The sequence below is a fragment of the Suricata suricatta genome, chromosome 15, assembly GCF_006229205.1.
Source record: "Suricata suricatta isolate VVHF042 chromosome 15, meerkat_22Aug2017_6uvM2_HiC, whole genome shotgun sequence".
In the NCBI taxonomy this organism is placed as follows: domain Eukaryota; kingdom Metazoa; phylum Chordata; class Mammalia; order Carnivora; family Herpestidae; genus Suricata; species Suricata suricatta.
In genome coordinates, this window is record NC_043714.1 from 27,843,344 (window position 1) to 27,868,014 (window position 24,671).

General features: G+C 48.1%; 1 protein-coding gene across 3 annotated transcripts in view; it reads right to left on the minus strand.

The window, feature by feature from the left end:
* Nucleotides 1-662: 662 nt before the first annotated feature.
* The window catches only part of PAG1 (phosphoprotein membrane anchor with glycosphingolipid microdomains 1), a 131,940-nt gene continuing 107,931 nt past the window's right edge, over nt 663-24,671 (minus strand). For all 3 annotated transcript variants that reach the window (XM_029923962.1, XM_029923963.1, XM_029923964.1), the window contains 6 exons: nt 16,016-16,221; nt 14,180-14,231; nt 12,041-12,137; nt 8,915-9,516; nt 5,125-5,184; nt 663-1,090 (listed from right to left, as the gene is read on the minus strand). In XM_029923962.1, the coding sequence (XP_029779822.1) occupies nt 722-1,090; nt 5,125-5,184; nt 8,915-9,516; nt 12,041-12,137; nt 14,180-14,231; nt 16,016-16,140 (1,305 nt within the window). In that variant the 5' untranslated portion in view covers nt 16,141-16,221 and the 3' untranslated portion in view covers nt 663-721. The remainder of the gene's footprint in view (nt 1,091-5,124; nt 5,185-8,914; nt 9,517-12,040; nt 12,138-14,179; nt 14,232-16,015; nt 16,222-24,671) is intronic.

The following is a 24,671-nucleotide window of genomic DNA, read 5'->3' on the forward strand; positions in this document are numbered from 1 at the left end:
CAAGTACTCTGGGAGAGGCTGCCGCCGGGGAGTGCCCAAATCAGAAGGAATGAAGACCTAAGAGGGGCCAAGGGCGGCCCGGCCGCGCACCCGCAGTTCGGTTTTCCAGGCGCGGCTCCACGAGGAGGCCCGTGAGCTGACAGGAAGGAGCAACCACACTTTCTTCCCCTCTGAAAACCCCTAAGTGGAAGGCGAGGGCCAAGCCTTGGGGGAGAATTTTCTTGGAATGAACCGTTAGAAGTCGGAAGATTTCAAGGGGGAAGAAAGCCATACATTTAAACATTAGGGGCAGACAGGGAAAGGAAAATAAAACGAAGAAAACCCTGGCTCTTCTGAACGGCAGTACTTTAGGCCGGTGGGGTTGTGGGTCTTGATGAATGCGGGTCTTCCTTACATCCGGGCTTTCCTCACGAACAGGCCGGAACCACCGACAGCTGGGACCTTTCCAGAGGGTGCATGAAGGGCATGTGCTTGGGCGTGCGCGTGCCCCCCGCAGGCAGGGACACACGTGGGGACCCTCAGGTACGTACCTCACTGTTTCCGACCCTGCTAAACAGTCCGCACATCTTCAGTTGTCTTCAGGTTACGGGAGCAGCACAGAGAGTACGGCGGATATCGCTTCTCGTCTTCCACGGGAGGAATGCCCCCCCCCCCCCCCCCCCCCCGAGGGAAAATGCTGCCCTCCCCAGGCACAGGCCGTCTGGGGTTGTCTTCTGGGTTGCTAGAGCCTGGTGATGTCCCTGCACTGCTGCAGGTCCCCAATGCTCTCATAGTCATTCTCCTTTGGGAAAAGGCCGCGGTGGCCGTTGGTCTCTGGGGTGGCCTTCTCTTCCTCTCTGTTTAGAGCCTGTATTGCTTCATAATCAGGCTCGGGCTCCTCACTGGGTCTCACTGCTGCTGGAAGCGTGCTACCGCTGTTGGGAGTTTTCTCGAAGTCTTTAACAGTAGCATAGAGATCATTACAGGAAGAGGGGCAGCTCTGAGAGGCGCTTTGGAGGGACGGGTAGGTGGACTCCGGCGCTTTCAGAGACTGTCCCGATTTATTCCCTGACTGCCCAGGTTTGTTTACTGATGAATACATCGCTGAGATCTGGAACACAAAGGGTGAATTAAATAAGTGAGCCTCAAGTTTGACTTCTTCCTCCCCCTTTACTGTGGCAAGCTATTTAGCACTATAGGGATGTGTATGTCCCTTGAAGATTTTTTCTTCTGCCAGTTCTCCCCAGCTTTAGTGAGACAATATTGACACACAGCATACATAAGTTTAAGGTGTACAACATGGTAATTTGATACACATACATACTGTGAAATGACTACCACAAAGCTTAGTTAACTCCTTCATTACCATTTTGCGTGTGTGTGTGTGTGTGTGTGTGTGTGTGTGTGGTGACAGCGACAAAGATCTACTCTTTCAAGTGTGACGGTGTCCTTGACAGTATACATGCTCTCAGACCCCTGGGACTTACTCAACCGACAGCTGGAGTGTGTACCCTTTGGCCAACGTCTCCCCTTCTCCCCAGCCCTGCTGTGTCAAGAGTTTGGCTTTTTTAGAGTCCACATGTATGTGAATACATACAGCATTTGTGTCTCTATGACTTATTTCTTAGGATAATATTCTCAAGGTCTATCCAAGTTGTCACAGAAGATAGAATCTCCTCTTTCATGACTGAATCAGGACTGAATAATATTCCATTGTTTGTGTTTCTGTGTGCACACACACACACATGTATGTATATATTTATAAGGTATGCTTGTGGAGACGTATCTCACATTTTCGTTATCCATTCACTGGCTTATGGATACTTAGGATGTTTCCATGTCTTGACTGTGGTGAATAATGCTGCAGATATGTCTTCAAGACAGTGACTTCCTTTCCTTCAGCTATATACCCAGAAGTGGGTTCTTTATGCACGAATCTGACGTACACTACTAGAGAACAATTACATATGTTATTTTCAACTTTGTAAACAGGCGGTCCATGAGCAGAACCCATGACGACCAGTTCTCTCTGGTCCTGGGGAAGGAGGAGAGCAGGCAGAATGAGGAGGTCAGGAGGCCCCAGGACCGGACTGCAGTATTCTGTTTTACTCGATTTCTACATCAGAATATTTTACCCGAAAAAGAGGCTCGACTGCTTTAAGAAAAATGGGCAGAAAACAGATGTTACATGAATGGTTCTCAAAAGGCGGGTTTGAACTGGCAGCAAGCAGGATCTAGGAATTTATTAGAAAGGTAAGTCCTCAGGTCCCTTCCCAGAAGCACTGAGTCAGAAACTCTGGGCTGGTTCTGATGCCCACTGAAGTGTGAGAACCAGCGACGTGGACAAGGTGGGCCACTCTGCATCAAGGGGTCTGCGAAGTAGGTCCTGGATCCTGGCGGGCAATCTACTTACATCTGTAAAAGCATCATTTTCCATTACGTTTCAACTTCATTGCATATTACAGGTTAAATAGGCATTTACAGATGGGGATAGGTTTTCTTCAGTGGGAAAAATTCCTTCTTATTTGCAACCAGCCAACCCAGAAATGAAATGTGGAGGCAATTCACTTACAGGGCCCTCTTTCCTATGGAAGACACAGGACTATTTTCCAGGCACACCTACTCAGTCTCATTAACATACTCCCTAGAACCTCTACTATCGAGAGGGATTTAATTTTCTTTGGCAATGATAGATTAAACATACTAAGAGACATTTTTTGTGTGGAGGACTATTTTATTATTAGGAAGGATGGTTGGAAATAAGAAATATCCTTCATTATCTTCATTGGCCGTAATGATTGATTTATTCAACCACCCGGGAAATAAATGAACATGCCTCCCGACAGATGCTTGTCTTTCCAAGTGCGGGGAGAGATTTTCTGGCTTTCGCATATCTTACATGCTGTGGATGAAGTTTCCAGCTGGCCTCAAAGGCTTCGTAAGACAGGCCCGCTGCGTGTTAACTGGCCATTTGCATGAGAACGTTTCACTACGGGCTGGTGGGTCTGTTTCGCCAGGTCTTGACAATCCAAAGATTTAGGGCCAGAGGAATCATTTTAGGAAACTCTTTGCCATGTTGGTCTGACCCTTCTAATGAACATTAAGTTAACATTCTCACCTTAGAGATCTGAATGGGAAATTACTCTTGAAATGAAAATTATTTCTTTGAAATTAGGAAGAACAAATCACCTGCTTTTCATAGTGAGGTGCAAACATATGGAACTTATTATCTAAAAGGTCATCTAAGCCAAAAATGTGGACAGATTATAAAGGCTGAATCGTGGGAGGCAGTGAAGTGGGGAACCAGCAAGGTCGGAACTGCACCCTTTGCTCTTCAGTGCTGCCCCTGAGGGGGGCAGACACTTTACCTGCCCTGTCACGATGGGGGGGGCACCGTGGCTCCCCTCCTCGACCTGGCTCCTCCCCACGGCGCCTGCGGTAATACCCGGCTCCTCGCAATTACTTGGGTTTTCTTGTGCTTTACATTTTCTTTTAAAAGTTAAAGGCTCTTTATTAACTTGCAACTAAATGAACCCAACGTGCTGAGGATGTTGTAAATGTTAACACTTATCAAAGATGCTCAAGTCCTCTCATGTTCGGATACGTGCCTTCCAGGACATGATTTCTGTTTCGTATACAGCTTCCTTTCAAGCCTCGTTGCTATTTAGCTTCACAATTTTTCTCTTTTACATCTGTTCTTATAAATTACCCTCTTTCTTTTCCCCATTTCTCTTCCTAGGACCAACTCTTTCCCCATCATTCTGTTAAACTGGGATGCGTGTACTTAAAACTCATGTCTGTTTCTGTCTGGACTGGCTAACATTATGGTACATAAATACAAAAATAAGTGACTTTCATAATTATTTTTTGTGAAGCAGCTTCCTAAAATGAATATATGTGAATCACTGTTCTTTAATCTGTTAAAAAGCCATCAGTATAACTAGGTCCTATTTTCCCAAACCACAAACACTGTAAGATTAGAAGAAAAGTAATCTAAATTTGTACTTAGTCTCAACTTTATTTTTAAAGGATTGGTTTCCAGATCTCTTATATAGTCTTCTTTCTGGTCCCAAGTGGGCTGGCTCTGGTGCAGTGTGGACAACAGACTTCTAGAAGGTGAAGTCGCCAGCAGGCTGGTGAGGGGCGGCCACAGTGGACAAGAACAGAGCAGTGTGTGAATGAAACCCTTTGGAGATACAGTTCGGGGGACCTGCTACTGCCCAAGTCTGAGGCCCTGGAGGAAATGGGGTGTCACAGATGAGGCCTGGGGTTTGGCTTATGTAAACAGGTTAGACGGCAGGTCCATTCCCAGGGCAGGAAACACAGAAGCATATGGGCAACATTGCCTATCGAAAGTTCTCTTCTCTTTGAACTCCCAATGTGCGATTAGTCTATTTCATTTTTAAATACTCTATACAAAGTCCTCTGATAGGAGGGGTGTCCCTGCATGTGTCTGTCATTTTCTAAGACGCACAACATTTACCATGCTAGGAGCTCCAGACAGAAGCTGTAGACAGCAGGATAAATTAAGGTGGTCAGCTCTCTGAGCCTGGCTTGACATCATCACATAGACACTGGCTTGTACAGTGTTAACGCTTCACTGACAAGTTAGTGGGTGAGTATTTATTTAGCCCAGGTGCTCGGGAGAAGCCAGTCCTTTCTTGGTGGCTGCTGTGCCTGAACTGTCTTCCTGGAGCCAGTCACCTGTTCTCTGCCTCCAAATTCCTTTTTAAAACCTTCCCCCTCCACTTCCCAGACTGGAGTCAATTCCTTACACCTACCTGTTCCAGTTGCCTGGATGTTCCAACCCATGATTAATTTCCTTCAAAGGTGGACCTCCTGACTGCTAAACTACGCTCCCAGTTAAATTTCTCTCTTCTCATTCTATTTTCTCCCCTCCTCTTCTGATCTTTTTTTCCCTTCTATTCCTTTCTTCCTATTCCATTTCTTTCACTCAGATGACCTGTTCACTCTGTCTTCCTTTTTCTCCTACCATCTGCCAGTCACTTGAACTATAGTAACGCCAACATTCCCAAAGAGAGACATCCGCTTTTCCAGAGAAGAGTAACATGACAGTGCATTTATGCAGGGAGAGAAGCTCTATTCTTTAAACTTTCTAGTTATTTAAAAAGCAGTAAAACTCACCTCTTCTTCTGTGAGAGTTGGGTCCTCTTCCCTGGACTTGTATGACAATGAACTAAATCTCTGTTAAAACACAAACCAAGGGAAGATATAGTTTGAAGTCAATAATCCAACCTTTCTTTTGCATATGCTTTGCATCTATAAACATGTTTTCAAATGATTTTTTAGGGAAGAAATTATTTTCTACAAAGAAATTATGTCAAGGGGCACCTGGGTGGTTCAGTCAGTTAAGCGTTCGACTTTGGCCCAGGTCATGAGCTCCAGGTTCTTGAGTTCAAACTCTGTGTCGGGCTCTGTGCTGACGGCTCAGAGCTTGGAGCCTGCTTCTGATTCTGTTTCCCTCTCTCTCTGCCCTCCCCTGCATGCACTGTCTCTCTCAAAAATAAACATTAAACAAATTAAAAAATAGATTATGTCAAACAACTAAGGATAAACACTTCTAAAATATCTATTGTGTTGGGGCGCCTGGGTGGCTCACTTGGTTGGGCGTCTGACCCTTGATTTCGACTCAGGTCATGGTCCCAGGGTCGTGGGATTGAGTCCCATGTCTGGCTCTATGCTGACTGTGAAGCCTGCTTAAGATTCTCTCTCTCCTTCTACCCTTCGCCCCCAGCTTAGGCTCTCTCTTTCTCTCATACTTTTCATATGATGTTTTTCAATACCAAGTAGTATTAAATACCCAATGCCCTTCCTGGTCATTGGTGAATTGAACTCAAACTTCAGGGGGGTTCTAAATGCTGCTCTCTGTTGGAACACCCTTGCCAGCGCCCGGTCCGTGCTCACCTAGCTGTTTACTTCCTACCTCCCTCCTCCCCAAACCCCAAGGCCTCCTCACCCATCCTTACTCTTCCCTGGTGACCTGGAGAAAACTGAAGAAATCGGGAGAAATTTCTATGAACTTGTACCCTACCGCCCCTTCTCTGCATTCATGAATTTTCCTTCCTCCCTGTCACTAAGGACTCTCCGAGCCTCTCCTTCAGGTGATCCCTCCTCTTATGCAGGAGCTCTGCCTCCTCACATCTACTCATGAATATTCACGCCAGCAATTCTCCCGCTCCGTGTATGCCATCAGCTTTCCCCTCGCTGGGAAATCCCGCCACCCCCCTGAAACCATGCTGTTAGTTCTCAGATTCTAAAAACAAAACAGACGAACCCTTCTTCCAGTTCCATCTATTGCCTTCTCCCTTTATAGCAAAGCTCTTAAAAGAGTGGTCTAAAGAAGTTGCTCAAATACCTTTTCTCTTCCTCGGCTCTCTCTAAACCCAGTTCAGCCAAGTTTCTGCCTCTGACGCTCCCAGGACACCAATATCCAGTAACTACTGTGACTGTTAATCCTCAGCCCTCATCTTTCCTGACCCATCACTGTATTTGCCACAGCGGCCACTCCTCTTTTCCTGAACCGTCTTCACTTGCTTTCCAGGACCCTGAACTTGCCTGTTTTCCCCTCTGATTTAGGTGTCCTCTGCTAGTTCCCTTTCTTTCCCAGACCTGGGCCCTGGGAACTCTTCTGGTGCCGTTTACGCTCGTTCAGTGATCTCATCCCATGTCACGGCTTTCAGAAAAAAGTTCTGCCAATGACTTCCAAGTGTGCAGATCCAAGCCAGGCCTTCTCTCCTAAACCCGCTCATCCACCCAGCTGCTCTCTGCTGTTTCTACGCAGACATCCAGTGTGCATCTCAAACGAAACACGTCCAGCCTGGAATACCCAACCCTCTCCAAGAACTTGCCTGCCTGCAGTCCTTTCCATTTCTGTTAATGGTCATTCCATCCCTCTAGTGGCTCAGGCCAAACCTGGGACTCAGCATTGTCTTTCTTTCATTACACATCTGGTCCGCGGCAAATCTCGTGGCTCTGGCTCAGCTCCTCCCATTACCTCTGTCCTGTTCCAAGCCACCGTCATCTCTGGTTTGTGAGAACGGCTGCCTGATCTGCCTCCGTGCTCCTACCTTTACAGCTGAATTTAACAGTACAGCCAGGGGGGTCTTTTCCTAACCTGAGTCATCCATTCTTCTCAAGATTTTCTAATGATCCCTGTTTTATTCAGATTCTGAGTGAAGGCCACACAGGACGGGCCCTGGTTACCTTTCTCTCTGCCACTCTTCCCTCTCCTGCCGCACCTCCTCTCCCCTGGACAGGGGGTGGGTGGGGGGGGGGGAGGACAAGCTCCAGCCTCAGAGCCCTCACACAGGCCATCCCCCCGCTCCATCAATGCTTCCCCCAAATGTATATAACTTCTTCTCTCACCTCCTTGAACGTTTCACTCAAACGCTACCTTCACAGTGAGCACACCCTGACCACTTGATTCACAACTATACTCGCCTCACTTTCCTAATCCTCATTTTGTTCTAATTTTTCCCTATAAACTTTAAAGCCTTAAAATACCATATACTTTATGTGCATATGTCTCTCCCTCCCCACCAAAATGTAAGCTCCACTGGGGCAGGAAGTTTGTTCACCAGTGGACTCTGAGCACTTAGAAGATTATGCGGCATACAGTAGGTGCTTGCTAAAATCTTCTTGTGAATGAATGAATAAAGTGAATATTAAATATTTCAAGTTCTCCGAATTGCTTAAAATTAGGATTGTTTATATGGAGATGATGAGTTATTCACTCTTGTATTTCTGTCGAAAGGCAGTCTGATCCCCAGATGGGGGTTTCTATTCCCTACCGTGGTATCTGGAGAGCTGCTCGCTGGGAGTGGTTAGACAACTGATCTTCTCTTTCACGTGCTCGCAAGTAACAAAGCTTGAATTGCTTTCGGCATAATGGACTTTACATTAGTTTTATCATCTCTGGTCACATGAAGGGAAAACAATAGGCCGCACTGCGGCATTGGTGGCTCGGCTCATAAACACTCTGATGGGGGCTCTCAGCTGATGTCACAGATAAGAAGAGCGGAAACGCACTCCGGGAGTACCACAGAGAACGGCTTACCTGGTATGACCGACATAACCACGGCCCGGGTCACACTGCGACCATGAACGCCAGGTGTTTCCTTACGGCCACTATTGTACTGACTGACCCCTGCTGCTCCTTCCCACCAAAACCCGAGATGAGAACCTTGCTTTCTCCTGTGGAAAGAACTAACCTCAGGTAAGAGCTGACTAAAGAGGCCTGGGCCTGGTTAAGGAGCTGACTAAGGAGGCACTGACGACTGGAGATGTGAATTTCAAGTTACCATGGCTCATACATCAAGGGATCAGAAACAAACAGATAAGGCTCAGGGATTGTTACTACATTTGTGAGCTCTGTTGAATATCTAACCTTAAAAGTTATAGGCCATTGTTTTGAAAATGTCACAAAACGAAACCTTTCCCTTGATTCTACATAGAAGTATGCATATGATCAGACACAACCAGTGGCACCAGTGACTCTGTCCCCTCCGTGTGGTTCCTGTGCTCGGAGTCCCTGGATCGCCATGCTGCTCGAGGCAGCAACAGACAGAGAGGCTAAACGTGGGGCAACAGTTTACTTTCCATTTAAATTCCTGGTCTTCAAAATGAAGACAATAATACTTGGCCCCAATTAAACAGGAAGTAAAAATTGGAAAATACCCAAGTAAGGTGCTGAGAGAGAAATATTTTATAAACACGGGTTTTCAGCATTACTTGGGGGGGGGGTCGGGGGGAGTCAAACACGGGTTACACCAAAACAGCTTTCATCGTTCAACGAACCTGAAAGCGTCTGTGTGTATTTCCCAGGACGGTGTGCCAGGAAAAGCCCCAAGATTAGCTAGATTCCTAATCGTGACAAACGCACATGAAGCACAAGCAGGAGGGGACGGGGGCTCACCTTGTTGGTCTCCCTGGCCCCCTCTGCGGCTCCTTCCTCTCCTGGCTTGCTCTCTCCCCTCTCCTGAAGGTTTTCATTCTCATCCAGAAGTTTCACGGGGACGGGTGGTGGGGCTTCCTCTTCCAGATCACATGAACTTCCAAGAACAGCCTCTGCATTAACACTCTGCCGACACTTTTTGTTTCTGTCCACCGAGGCATACTCAGCGAAGTCCGCTTGCGGGGCTTGGGGCCCCGGAAGCTCCTTCAAAGCAGAAGTCGACTTTGACCTGCTGCTGTGGCCTTTCCCTGGGTTCACGGCCGCTGCCACCTCCTTAATTTCTTTCACAGTCTCATACAGGCAGTCCTCCACCATATTTTCTTGGGAGGAACTATCCTTGAGCACTTCGTACGGCCCTTCCGTCCCCAGGCCCGGGTCCCCGTCCACACTGCTCGCGTTAAGCATCGTGTCCACCGCACTGTCAGGAGGAATTCGGGGCAGTTCCCGGCTCTGGTGACATTTCGACCTCCCCGCACTGTCCTGGGAGTCCAGCAGATCCGAAGCTGAGGTCTGGACTTCCTCATAATGTTGCATGCAGGTCAGAGTGCTGTCTTCTGAAAGAACTAAAGCAGCAGAAGTATTAAAAATGGGGAAAGACAGTTCCTTAAATAACTATCACAGTGAATTGGATAATGCAAGGCTAGGTTAAATCAGGTGCTTTTTATTTGGACTCTTAACTGCAAAATTACAGGGGTGCCCGGCGGGCTCAGTCGGGTAAGCGTCCGACTTCGGCTCAGGTCATGATCTCAGGTTTGTGGGTTCGAGCCCCACGTCGGGCTCTGTGCTGACAGCTCAGAGCCTGCAGCCTATTTTGGATTCTGTGTCTCCTTCTCTCTCTGTCCCTCACCCACTTGAGCTCTGTCTCAAAAATAAACTATATAAAAAAAAATTTTTTTTAAATAAACTGCAAATTACAGATGGTATGATTGTTACTGGAGATTCTTATTTCAACCAGAGTTGAAACGAAAACCAGCTATTACACCTTTCTAATACAATATTTAATAAATTGTCTTGGCTACTAATTTGGTTCAGAGTTACTTTCATTGCTTATTGGTGGGACTCTGGTAGGCAGAGTGTCTAACGTGACCAGAGGAAGAAAGTGACATTCCATGGAGCCAGACTGTGAGCAGCTGGGCACCAAAATGGGGGGCACGTATGGGGACCACCCTTCCTGGCCTGGCCAGGCAGCCTCCCGTTTGGAGGGAATAACTGGGAACCATCCCCTTTGAACGGTCCCTTTTGTTTGCAGACATGATGGGAACAGCGGGGCACAGATGTGCCCTAACCAGCGTCACCTAGGGACTGCACGCCGTGCCTCTTCCTTCCGTCCCACTGCTCTGCCCCCACCATTTCTACTTCAAGTTAGAAAACCCAAATGTGAAATTCTTCGATTTCCACAGAAATGTGACTGTGTGAAACCACTCAGTTTTTCCGAGGGTCTGCTATGTGCCAGAGATGGTTGGAGTGCGGGGATTATTCAACAAAGCAGAGCCCCACTTTGCTGGTGCCTACATGGAGAGAACAAGTTATTAAATCACTGTTGCTCTATTAGATATTCTTTACATACTATATAGTCCTCATGTATACACAAAAAGTGTAAGTATATACGAATAAGTGTACTGAAATATGTATATATTCATACATATGTTTCTTATATCCTCTTTATATAATATATAGTCTTTATATATATATGTGTGTGTGTGTGTGTGTTATAACTTACGGTTTTTAATCTTTAGTGACTAACTGGGATTCTCTCCACCCCGTCGCCCAGGACAGTGTCTAACACGATGGCAGGCGCCGCTCTGTTTACTTGCTCATCACAGAGGGGCTGAAGGTTTGCCCTCCGGCCCCAGGCATGTGTCACGGAGGTCAGGGAAGGGGCACTGGGATCTGCAGATTCTGGGATGGTACTGCCCCCCTGCCCCGAGTTTCCTTAGCTGTACCCGGGGTAACAGGACAACCTCCGGGCTCAGGTGAAAGCACTTTGTAAACTGGAAAGTGTGAAGCAAGTGTGGTTGCCGTTTTTGTCAGGAGAGCGCGTGCGACGGGCAGCATGCAGAGTGGATGCAGGTGTGCCCGGGACCCCGCTTACAGATCGTGTGATCTCAGGCACACTGTCAGCCTCTCCAAGGTGGGCGGGGTTATGGCCTCCCAAAAGTGTCCACGTCCTAATCTCTGGAACCTGTGTGTCGTGTGTTATGTTACGTGGCAAGGGAGGAATTACGGATACAGATGAACTATCAGCTGACCCCGAGATGGGAGAGTAGCCTGGGTCACCAGGGGGGCCCAATGTAATCAGGAGCGCCTTTTTTTTCTTTTTTAATGTTTGTTTGTTTTTTGAGAGAGAGCAAGGGACGGGGAGACAGAGAGGGAGGGACAGAGATGACCCAAAGTGGGTTCTGAGCTGTCAGCACAGAGCCTGATGTAGGGCTCAAACTTGTGAGCTGTAAGATCATGATCTGAGCCAAAGTCAGATGCTTAACCAACTGAGCCACCCAGGCACCCCAGGAGTCCTTTTACGTGACATGGGCGAGGCAGGAGAGTTGCGGGGAGAGAAGAAGATGGTGGGAAAGGCTAGGAATCCAGAAATGCAGGCGGTCTCCAGCAGCTGAAACAGGGGAGGGAACAGATTCACCCCTAGAGCTTCTAGGAAGAAGTGCGTTTCTGCCAGTACTTTGACTTTAAAACTGCAAGTCACTATATTTCAGTTGTTCTGAGGCACTCAGTGTGCGGTCACTCAGGGTGTGGGGAGGTGTCGAAGCAGCATGTGCTGCGCTGTCCTTGCCTCTCAGCTGCGGACATAACGACAGCGGCCTTACGGGAGTGGTGCGATTACCCTTCCTGTCGGCAGTCTGTGGCTGTACGGACGCGCTCCCGTACAGACGGATCTTACAGCAATGGCACGGAGAGACCAACTAATAAATATTAGCTTTTCATCCGCATGAGATGGGTTTTGTTCTCTTAGTATTCCTATCAGTTTTAACAAAACCCAAGAGTGAGCAAGAACACATTTCCTAGTTTTTGAGGTACATTTTTTTGAAATGTGCTGGGGTCCGCATGGAAAGCTGGCATTTTTGCGTGACTTACTGTCCCCATTGGTGACTATTCCGTTCTGTTCGCTGCTGGCAGGTGCGTCTGTGGCCAGGCTGGTCACTGAGTGGCTGAACATCTCCTTGTCAGAAGGCTGCAAAAGCAAACATACCACCTGAAGAATCAGACTGCGGGCAGAGGAGAGTGGCCATGGATTTTTCTAAAAATTAAGAGCGCAGCAACAAAAAGCCAAACTCACTTAAACTAAGTGAAATTAAGTTGAATTGCTCAGTTCCACCAGTCACACTGTGAATGCTCATCGGCCACAGGCGGCTGGTGGTTCCTGCATCAGATCAGGAACAGAACGCTTCTACCCTGGGGGAAAGCTCTGTTGGACAGAGTTGTCCTAGAATCCTGGGGGCACTGAGAACCTTAAGGGCCATTTGCAGAGCTTTTGACCTGGCATCTCCAAGTGGGCTACAGGTAGGTCATGAGGGGTCAGTCCCCTTGCTCGAGGTAAGAAGGGGGCCCCAAGGCCCAGTGCCGGTCAGAACCGACCCCAGCAGAGCAGCCTTGTCCTTCCTTATCCCACAGGCCTGTACAATTCTGTTCTTTTCAACAATATTTAATTTTAGGGGCTCCTGCACGGCTCAGTCGGTTAAATGTCCAACTTCAGTTCAGGCCATGATCTCTCGGTTTACGAGTTGGAGCCCCGCATCAGGCTCTGTGCTGACAGCTCAGGGCCTGGAGCCTGCTTCAGATTCTGTGTCTCCCTCTCTCTCTGCCCCTCCCCCATTTGTGCTCTGTCTCGCTCTCAAAAATAAACAGACCATTAAAAAAAAAAAAGTTGGATGCCTACTGGACTGAACCACCCAGGCGCCCCTTCACCCTCCGGATGCCGCCACAGCAGTGGTCAGTGTGTAGGATGGAGGCATGTGCACAGCTGGGAAGTGGGGTTGACAGCCAGAGGCTGACATGGGGGTGAGGAAGGGGGTAAAGGGAGAGCGGAGAATCTAGGACAGCAGTGGGTGAGGTGTGCATGCAGAGGAGGGGGCAAGGAAACCCCCAGGGGCTCCTCGGAGGAAGGAAGCCCCGACAACTTGCAGGGCCGTGGGATGGGGTGACTGAGCCTGGAGGCACCTCCAGGGTGAGCTCTGACCCTGTGTGCTGGCTGTGCTGGCTGCTGGTTTACACCCTCTCCCCACAGCAGTTTTTGCCCGATCTTAAGGAATTTTGTCTGGGACCGGAGACACCTCTGTTTTAGCCCTGCCACGAGGATCCGGCAAGACTGACGATGTCGGCCGGGCGAATACGGGTGGCCCTATCCGCAGCTGCTGGGGGCGCTCAGCCAGGTAAGAGCATGGCCCTGAGTAGAGAGAACAAGGCAGAACCAGGGCACTCAGGCTGCTCCTCGCCCGGGGGCATCTGAGAGCCCCTCGGGGCTTGACAGGACCCCACGTGAGAGCTGTGGACACCAGCCGGGCCACATCGAGGCTGATGGGGGTCCCACCTTTCGGTTAGCTTCATGACCGGCTATTACCGGTCGAACTGGATACTCCCCAAATTTCTGTGGTAAAGTCATAACCTCCAACATCTTAGGAATGTGACCTTATTTGGAACAGGGTCATTGCAGATGAAAATAAGATGAGGTCACGCTGGAGTCCTTATAAAACGAGGAGGCTTGGACAGACACACAGGGAGAAGACCACGAAGGCACCAAGGGGTGGCCAAGATGGCGGGCAAGCCCCCAGAAGCTGGGAGACAGGCCTGGAACAGACTCACCCTCCAAGCTCTCAGAACAACCCACCCCACTGATGCCCTGATCTCCATTTCTAGCCTCCAGAATGTCAAGACAATACACTTGTTGTTTAAGCCCCACTGTTTGTGATCCTTTGTTATGCAGCCCTCACAAACTAATACAAGGCTGGAGCTGGGCAGAGGCTCCCAGCAGCAGGTTGGAGCTCTCTGAGGATCCTTCTGGCAATAGCACAATTGCATCCATTTTTGAAACTCTCCCAACCAAGCCGGCTGACTGCACGGGCCTCTAGCCATGCTGAACCAGAGTCCTTCAGAGGGAGGACATGAGGCGGACATGAGGTAACTCTGGCTGAGTCCTCCCCTGAGTCCCCTTAGGCTGCCAGCGTGTGGGAACACACTTATCTAAGTGGCACCCACGGACGTGTGCTATGGGCTCACCACATTCATCAGGTTCTCGTGGTCCCCACTGTGCTGCCGTGGCTTCTTTTCTCTGAAATGGGAAAGAAAACATCGCTGTCATATCAAGCATGCCATCTAAAATCAAACACACACCCCCCTTTGCTCTCCTAATATTTGTCCACATTTAAATCTCTCTTTTAAGATCCTGGTTTATTTTGCCAGCGAAGCAAAAGCCAGACAGTGACTCCACCACTTCTTTGCAGGCGTCAGGGTCTGAGGGGGGTCCAGTCACAGCATGAGGCGGTCACCTCTCTGGCTCTCCCCTTTCTCCCAGAGTAGAAAACCGAAGTTCACAAGAGGACTGAGGCACGTTCCTGAGCAGCCACTTGTCTCCTATCTAGGAAAGAATTTTCCTTTTTTTTTTTTTTTTTAAAGAAAATCCAGACAAACTCAGAGTTGACTACATAGTGCAATGGGACTGGGAAAATAATGAAAGAAAATACAAATTTTGGCACATCGGGAAGGATACATGCTCTCAGGATGAGTCATATGTACTTCCAGTCTATGGAAAAGTCCATCGAATAAAAATAGAATTTATTTTTACTCAGGACAGTCTAAAGAAAGCCATCAGTACTAGAGAATACACGTCCCATATTTGGATGTGGCAACAGTGACGCCTAGTGGGCATGTAAATAATTGCAGGCAGGCCCTCGCTAGTCCTGGAGAGCAAACTCTGCTGGCCTCTATTTCTGCATCTTCCTGACCAGACCCAGATCCAGCTGTAGAGCCGCAGGTCCAAACTGGGAAGGGACTGGAAAGCTACATGGTTTGGAGAGCCTGATTTTCTTCTTGACAGAGACTTCAGGGTAGGAAGTCCTATCCAAATTTGTAAATGACCCTTGTTGGGTCTCTCCTCAAGTCACTGACAGGAGGGTTTGGAGGTGGACCAGCCCCACAGCACCAACCCGCCAGGAGGCTGCATGTATCCTTTTTTAAATAACTTTTTAAAAATGTTTATTCATTTTTGAGAGAGAGAGGCAGAGCACGAGTGGGGGAGGGGCAGAGAGAGGATCCAAAGCAGGGCTGGGCTCTGAGCCTGTACAGAGCCTGACACAGGGCTCAAACTCATGAACCACAAGGTCATGACCTGAGCCGAAGCTGGATGCCTAACTGACTGAGTCCCTCAGGCGCCCCCGCAAGGATCCTAACTGACTGAGTCCCTCAGGCGCCCCCGCAAGGATCCTAACAGCATCTGGACACCTGGGAAATCACTCCCAACATGTTAGAAAGACCCTTGCTTCTGAGCAAAGATCTTTTTTGGGGGGAGTACAGGCATTCTATATGAGGGAGACATGGGAGGGAAGCAGCAGCTCAAGTCTAAAAACAACCAAGATGATTACTTCATCTCTCAGGAAAATTAATCTGTTTCTTAAGAAGTTGCCATTCCAGACTACAAATCTTTAATGGCCCTTTCAAACCACATAACAGCAATAATACTCTCTCAGGTGGCAGCAAAGAGTATCTTTAATGCACATCCTACTTAGATTTCTAAATGCCCATAGATGGGAAAACACAATATAAATTTTAACAAGGATGTGCTCAAAAGAATGGCAAGAACTTCATTCTGGGAACTTTCAAATACAAGGGATCCCCTAGGGGCTCCTGAACAAACTCGAATATGGATTTTGATTCAACGAATAACAAAAACGTCCTGGGATGCTCGGCGGCACAGACGCTGGTTCATTTTCACACGGGTTTTTCTGCGAACGTCTGTGGAGTGGGATTCCGTTTACAACATGCTCTTCCCGTGAAGCGTCATCTGGGCACAGGGACCAGGTTATATCAAGGTGCCAGCGGATCCACGTCAGCTCTCACCTGTCACAGCTGGAGCACAGAAAGATGAGGAAGCCGATGAGGAAGAAAGTGACGAGGGCCGCCAGGCTGCCCCACAGGACAGCCTGCATCTGTGCGCCGCTGAGCACGCTCCCCGAAGGCCCCATGGCGGGACAGGACGTGGCTGGAGCTGGTGGGTCGGTCAGTCCTGCAGAGGTGGTGACATGGGTGCAGAGAGCTCCATCCCCCTGCGGAGAGACCACTGTGTTTTTATTTTTTTATTTTTGAGAGACAGAGAGAAACAGCATGAGCAGGGGAGGGTCAGAGAGAGAGGGAGACACAGAACTGGAAGCAGGCTCCAGGCTCTGAGCTGTCAGCACAGAGCCCGACGCAGGGCTCGAACCCACAAACCGTGAGTTCATGACCTGAGCCGAAGCCAGAAGCCGGACACTTAACTGACTGAGCCACCCAGGCGCCCTGGGACCACTGTGTTTTGAAACAGCTTCTCAGGTGAAGTGACACAATCTTGTAATTAGTGCATGTCCCCCAAGGCAGGGCCGTGCGGGGGGGACTCTGCTCTCCCCCGGAAGCCTGGCTCCGGGAGAGTCCCCTCTGCCATCCAGGCCTGTGTTTTCCTCGCCTGAAAATGCACAGTGGGGACACACGAGTGCCCCGCAGTGTTTGAGGCCATGAACGGCTTCCTATTTGGCTTGTTTGGGGACAGATTCTTAATGTCCTCAAATAAAATAAAATTCCAGATACTCAAGTAAATGCTATTTGGATTTTTTTTCCCAGAGCAGTGTAAAATGATAGCTTTCACAAAAACGCAGTCCACATTTCCCACCTATCTCCTTAGCTCCCAAACCTACTTTTCTTGGAGAAGGTCTAAGGCCAATACAGTTAATGAAAGAGAATGTCTTTTATTCACCTTCATAACAGTAATGCGCTGTGAATATGTAACTGTTTTCAGGGCCAGCTCTCACTGCGCTTCGGTGCGCAAGTGGACACATGGAAGTGTGTGCTAAGAATACAGTAAATCAGACCTATGTATCAGCAGCTACAATCGAGGGCTAAGAGCCGCAACCCGTGTGCGCAGGCCTGGCATGTCCTGGGACCCGAGTTACATGCCTTCCTCGTGTGATCGCTGCCCCCAGCCTGTGAGGAGGGCCCTGCTCACCCCCACTTTCCAGACAAGGAAGATGAACGGCGGAGACACTGAGTAAGTTCTCCTACGATGTCACAGATGCTAAGTGGCGGGTGAGGATGTGAGTCCAGCCATTTCTGACTCTAAACCTGGAGTCTTAGCCCCGAGAGGAAGCTCCTCTCAATGGGGGGGCGGGGAGGACGTACAGCTTGCTCCGCACTTTGGCGACAATGCTGCTAAATGCAGATGGCCAGATGAGTTCTGCGAAATATTTCAAGAGTGAGGGATGTTGAAAACTACAGCCATATATCAAAACTTAATGATTATCATGGGAGATACAGGCTTCCAGTTATGGACTGAATCATTCATGGGAATGAAAGGCACAACGTAGGGAACACTGTCAGCAGCACTGCAAGAGTGTTGTATGGTGACCGGCGGAGCCACCACTGTGGTGAGCACAGCGTGACAGAGACACTGAGTCACCATCGTGGACGCTGGGAACTAATAAGACATTATATGCCGACTGTACTCAAAAGAAGTTTTTAAGGGTATTTATTGTGTGCGTGTGTGAGAGAGAGCGAGCAGGGGAAGGGCAGAGACAGAGGGAGACAGAATCCCAAGCAGGTTCCACACTGTCAGTGCAGAGCCTGAGAAGGGGCTCGAACTCATGCAGCTGTGAGTTCACAACCTAAACCGAAACCAAGAGTTGGACACGGACCCCGACTGAGTCACCCAGGCACTCCTCAAATAAGAAAATAATTAAAAAAAATTTTTTTAATGTTTATTTATAAGATAGAGACAGAGTGTGGACAAGGGAGGGGCACAGAGAGAGACACACACAGAATCTGAAGCAGGCTCCAGGCTCTGAGCTGTCAGCACAGAACCCGATGCGGGGCTCGAACCCACGAACTGCGAGATCATGACCTGAGCCAAAGCCGGATGCTTAACTGAGCCACCCAGGCACCTCAAGAAAATAATTTTAATTAACGATGATCTCTTGTCACAGAGGTCTTGTTTATAAACATTTGCTTTGCTCAATTCAAGAATATTCTAACTTAAAAGGAATAACCTAAAACTTAACCTCAACTTTCACGAATAAAGTGAGCAAATTATTGTGTTAATGAACAGAACTCAAAAAACAATTTTTTTTCCTGCAAAAGACTGTCCACATTTACATTTTCATTTGCTTCTCTGAAAGAGCCGTGACTGCATTTTGGGAGCACTGCGCTGTCTGCATCAAGCCAGCACCTGGAGGGCTCAGTACCAAACAGGAGCGCACCTTGAAGGGGCTCGGAGAATAAGAACCATTTCAGCAAAGGCAGTTGACCTGGACCAAATTTCCTCTGAGTGGAACACATTGCATTTATTTGAATATCTAAGGTTGAAGAATAATAAAGAGCTGGAGAAAAAGAAACTTTTATCTCCAATGTATGCAGGCTATTCTAGAAGAAGTCCATGTTTTCCTTGGGTCCCTGAATCAACACAAACGCTTCCTAACGTTCTCTAAATACATAAACATACAACTTCCTGTGGACCGTGGACCGTCTTCCAATGTCGGCTCTGCACTGCGCCTGCAAACAATACGGGCGTACAGTCATGGACGGTCAAATTGCTCTGGCATGTTTGCCCCTGGACAGCTATCACTGGATGAAAATAGCCACTGTGTCTCTTCGGATTTGTTGAAGCAATGAATAATTTACTTTAGACTACAAATGGGCACCGCAGTTCTAAAATATATTCAAGCAAACACATAAATCAAGGCGACCTATGAATATATATGATCCCAATTTTCGTATACGGGTCCAAAGGATAGCACGTTTTAGGAAACACAAACAAAAGGTATCTGTTGCCCTGGCATTCGGTTGTTCCTTCATTCATTCACTCATTCACCTGTACAACAGATTTGATCAATGTCTATGTATAAAGTGCCAGATTCCTAGAAAATAGTTTGCTGCATGAATTATTCAAAAGCCAGATATCCATCCAGCAGGCTAGTGTGGAATCTGTAGACCTTTCTCTATTTCTGTACACGTTTCTCTTCTTTTCTCTCTCCTCCTCATCAGGGAAAGCTGGTCGAATACAATGAAATATGTGGGGTGCCCAGCCTACCAGAACAGTGCAGGGAGAGAGAGGATGAAAGCGGATTATTATGAGCTACTGTATAAAAGATGTAACTCAGAGACAATGTGTCAAAGCTCCTGGCTCACTCCCCTTCAGCTAAAATTTGCTGAGAAGCTACTGAAAGAACTGTCTCGTGGACAAGGATCTCCTGACGGAAAGAATGATCACGGGCATGTTTCTGAGCCACGTACCTTGTACTCCCTCAGGGCAGGGGCTCCTGGTGTTTGCTCAGCGTCCACCTCTCAGAAGGCTCGAAGTGAAACCCGACAGGAGGACCCGAAGCACCACTGGCCACGGCGGCGCTGGCACTGCAGCCAGGACGGCTCCCCTTTTAGGGGCCTGGCGGATGCAGGGGTTTGCACATGCATGACCTCTGGCTCACAGCAGGACCTCCCGGGTGGTCTGCACCCGTCAATTCTTCTCTCCTGGTCTCTTCCTTTCTCTGGACTTCCATTTCCAAATTCTCTTACCCATTCCTTCTCTGGCCATCTCCTTAAATTTTGGTGTCGTATCTATAATTAAGATAGGACTGTCCCCCCCATGGATACAGATAACTACCCCCCATGTGCAAATGCACGTGACTTCCACGGTTCTGTTCTTGGTGGCACTGAGAGCACAGGCCTTGTGTGCATGGTCTGGTGCTGTCTGAGCAGTGCAATGGCCTGTCTCATGCACTGGCTTCACTGAGGCTAAATGCAGAGCTCAGGGGTCAATTTAGTGTGTTCTGAGAAGTGAGTGGGTCAGTGTCTTTCCATGTGGCCGAAAGCCTTATCCCAGGATTAGCAACAGAAGGACAAAATAAAGGACAGGAGGCACAGTATTTGGGAAGTAAAAGTCACTCCAAAAAGGAAGGTTCCGGCCACAATGATGACATTTTTCAGACCACTCACGGTGCCCCCTTTCCAACCAAGTTCCACATGGAAAAGATGATCTAAGGCTCCAAAGTCCACGATACTGCTCCTGGTCCTGAGGACCATCTTATTTGCTGCTAATGCCTATATCAAGTACGGTATTTTCTGCGCACCCAGAATTAATCCATATCAGAAATACATGCACAATTTGGAGTGATTTCTCATTTAAGAGAGAGATTGAAGAGAGATTTAAACCTGTTTCTTTCAATCTTGTTCTTAACTGACTCCATAAAATTATATTCAATTATAGAATATTTTCTTGAAGTTCAAAAAGTATTTCATTGTCAGATCACATGGATAAATATTCTATGAGTTACTCAACATGGAGAGAAGAACACCATTCATTGTACCTCAGCTCACATTTATGATGGTACCCAAATGCCCCACTAGGATGAGTTGTAGATGATAATATTCATCAGAGTAATAACTGCATATCAATTGTTTAAAATGTTTTAATGTCTTTATTTTATTTTGAGAGAGAGAGACAGACAGACAGAGAGTGAACAGGAGAGGGGCACAGAGAGAGAGGGAGACCAGAATCAGAAGCAGGCTCTAGGCTCTGAGCTGTCAGCACAGAGCCTGATGCGAGACTTGAACTCACAAGCTGTGAGATCATGACCTGAGCCCAAGTCGGATGTTAAACTGACTGAGCCACCCAGGCGCCCCCAATTATTTCTGTTTTTGAACAGACTTTGTTATTGGCTGCATTGATGTACAATCACAGCTAAGACTGTCACTTAAGACAAATGTGTTATTGTTGTAAAATAGACAATGGTACCCTCCCTCCCCCAAATTTTATACAATTCAGACTACTGTGGGAACCTGTCATTTGACCCTAAGAAAGGTTAGTAGTTGAGGTTATAGAACGTCTGTTGAGGATCCTCTAAAAGGATCTGAAAAGTTTGACAATAATTATTTTAAGCAAAATTATTTTGCTCCAGAATCTCTTATCCTTTTATATCCTTGTATGTTTTTAATCAATAGGTGATTTAATCAGTAGAAACACTGGTGGCCTTTTACTTTAAAAGCAGGGGCCACTATTAGCCACAAGGTGGCGGTATGATCCTATTCTCAGCCCTAATCTTCAGCCTCTTCACGGACAGCTATTCCTGAGGTTGGTGCCTTGTGCTAGGCATTTTGTCTTCATTAGCCTAGACTATCAGCCACCAAAATCAATTCCAACAGGAAAGAAAACAAAAACCAGATGGAATTAATGAAAGGTGACAACCAGATGACAGCTATTTTTTTTAATAACCTCCTTAACAGGTAGGTGCTCTGATCATGGCAAACTCTGTCTATAAGTAATAGTTTGGTGGAGTTGAGATGGCTGGTGAGATTAGCTGCGGAGCAGACACTTTAATTCCTCCGAAGTAGGCTTAGGTTGGTAATGATAGTCATTACCATTTTACAGCTGTCCTAGTCAGCTCGTAATTAAGTATGACAGAAACCGCCTCCACTCGTGACCTCTCACTGACGGACAAAATGAGGACGGGACCCAACCCCATGGGAATTCTTCCTTCCTGGTCATTACCAGGTGTGGGAACCATGAGTTAAAATGATGCTTTATGAGCTAGGGATTAGCCGAACAAATTTAACAGTGGCTGAGAAGCTCAGTTCTCTGCTGGGCTCCTGTCCTGTGAGGCACATTCTCAGATGCACGGGCTAAGGCTAAATTAACCTCTCGATAGAATTCTCGAGTTCCCTGCAAGAGTTTGACACTAAAGTATTGAAATTCATGTCGATTTCTCTTCCCTTTCTCTTCCCGGTAAGGAGACTGGGATACAGACCGCCTGTGCGCTGTCCTCTGATCGCTGAGCAGCCACCGAAGCAAATGGCTGCTGTCCCTCGAGCTAAGGGACAATGGTTCGCTGCCAAATAAGGTTGTTACAAAGATGTCCCCGTTTCTGGGGCGCTGGGGTGGTTCAGTCGGTTAAGTGTCTGGCTTCAGCTCAGGTCGTGATCTCACGGCCCGTGAGTTCCAGCCCCACGCTGACAGCTCAGAGCCCGGAGCCTGCTTTGGATTCTCTGCCCGCCTAGCTCTCTGCCCCTGCCCCGTTCACACCCAATCTCTAAAATAAAAACATTAAAAAAAAATCTAAAGAAACAATAAAGATGTCCCAATTTCTCTTTTTTCCTGAGTGGAGGGAAATACACCCAAAGAGCGGAAGGTGGTGAAGGACTTCAAGTATGATTTTCTTATAGTTTCTTGAACTATAACTTTTAAAACATCGCTATGGAGCAATGACTTGACGTCTCTCTCGGCAGCCGCCTGAGAGAGAACCACACCACCTGGGAGCCCGAGAGAGAGGAGCCTGGAAACCTTTACTGTCACAGGCTGACCTGTGATGGGGTTGCTGCTTCAGGCTGCAAGAGCCAGGCGTTCGTTCGGAGAGCAAGTTCTAGATCCTTAAGGCCATCTGTCAGCATAACCTGATTACTTCTCGCACGGAGCAAACGTATTGATCCACGCAGGAAACGGGAAAGCTGGCCCTTTCAGGAGGAGGGGCCTGTGTGGCTCTCGCTTGTCTTCAAAAATACATTAAACTTACTTTACAGAAGTAACACAGTTTACTGCTTATAAAGCCCATTGCTATTTTGGTTTTTTTGCCTTCAGAAAAGCCAAAAAGCAAGACTTTGATGGATAAGGAATAACGTCTAAGGTTGCTTTTGCTCATATCCTGACTTGAAAACCAATTGCCAAGGTTTGGTTTGGTTTGGTTTGGTTTTTTAATGGTAAATCTCAAGAGAGGGAGGAGAAGGAAAGAGGGAGATCATGACTGGTTCTTAGAGACCAGGTGAGGTGCACAGGTCAGAGGGGCTTCACTCTGCATACACAAGTTGTAACGGAAACCGTGCAGTGTGGGCTTTGGGATCTGCCCCCAGCCTTCCGGGTTTGCTCACCTCACTTCAGAGCTCCCTGAGGGCAGGGACCGTCCACCTCATTTCCCACCCCATCCTCACCACCTATCATAACCTGGAAAGTAGGAACCAATCAAGGAATTTTTATTGACTACTGATTTCTGTAGGAACAATGAGGAGTAAATTCCCAAACTGACTCTCAAAATGCAAGGTGAATAATTTATAAGGTAAGGGAGAGAAGGAGCATAAAAGAGATGAGTGCATCGAGCAAATAATTAAAAAACACGCCGACTATGTCTTAAGGCAAAGCCTTAACTCGGCCACGAGCACGGCCACCTGGGCTCCGTGCCGGCCTCGAGGCAGCTGAACGCCTCCGAGAAAACGCGGGTGCCCGTGAGCGTGGCTGTTCACCAGCTGCTGTTCACCAGCTGCGGCGTCCGGCACGGCGGTCCTCTGGCCGCTTCTCAGCACGGCCCTTCCATGCCTTCCTGGCTCTTCCCTCCCGCAAAAGGCACCAGGCATACGTGTCTCAGGGAAGGAGGAGCCTTAAACATTCTCGGCATTTCTTCCCGCACTTTCGTCTAACGAAGGCCCAACCAGTCTCTGGGTCTCAGTTCAATGTCACCTCCTTGGAGCGACTTTCTGAGGATGCGCTTCAGCCCCCGCCCCCCACACCCGTTTAGTCTTCGGCCTGTCGGTAAAAGCCTGAAAAGCTTTCTCCTTCATGGCATCATTCAACACCAAACTGACAGAGCTCTTTGCCGTCTCCTCTGCCGTCTGAGTTCCAAAAGGGAATGTCGTGAACAGACCTGTCCGGTTCACAGCTGCAGCCCTAGTGTGCACACAGTAGGCATTGAATAATCTGAAAGGATAAACAGTTGAAAGAACTAACAGAACGGAGGAGAAAAAGCATCCATAGAATACTGACCAGGCCTTCAGAGATGGTAAGGATTAGAAGTCATTCCTTTTCTCAGTGTTTTCAGATGATGTGGAAATTCCAGGGGCGGGGGGTGGAGGGGGCGGCGCGAGGAGTCCCAGAAGTCTGCCTGCCAGGCCACCAGGCAGATGGACTCCCATGGTCCTGCCTCTGTCCTACAAAAGATCATCCTGACACTACCCGGGGCCTGAAGAGCCCTACTGCACACCAGTTTTGACTCAAAGGCTTGAAATTAAAAACGCTGAAAAAACCGGAGTACATGCGACATTGCAGCCACTTTTCTGCACGGTATGTTATTTAATCCTTATGGCCCTTTGGTGTAGGCCACTGTATCTATTTATGGATGAGGACACGGAAGCTCAAAGTTAAGTACCATGTCTAGGGTCACACAGCTCTAGGGTTCCTGACTCAGTGTCCCTGGCACTTTCTGCCCTAGCACAGTGCCCTGCAGTGTGTTCTCACAGACCGGGCGGTGGCCACCCCCACAGCATTCCTAACCCCCAGGTGGCTGCCTGTCTGGGACACGGAAGCCTCACCCTCTTGGCATTCTGAACATCACTCTATCATGACTTGTCTTTAATACCAGAGAGAAGAATGTTCTCTCTCTCTGGTTCGTCCACTGCTCATTCCCAGCCACACACTCCTCATGTGTCCTCTTTCCAAGGGACCGAGCATACACTGTATGGCCCTTGCCCACCAGCCCCCTGGAGTCTTGTGAGGATTTGG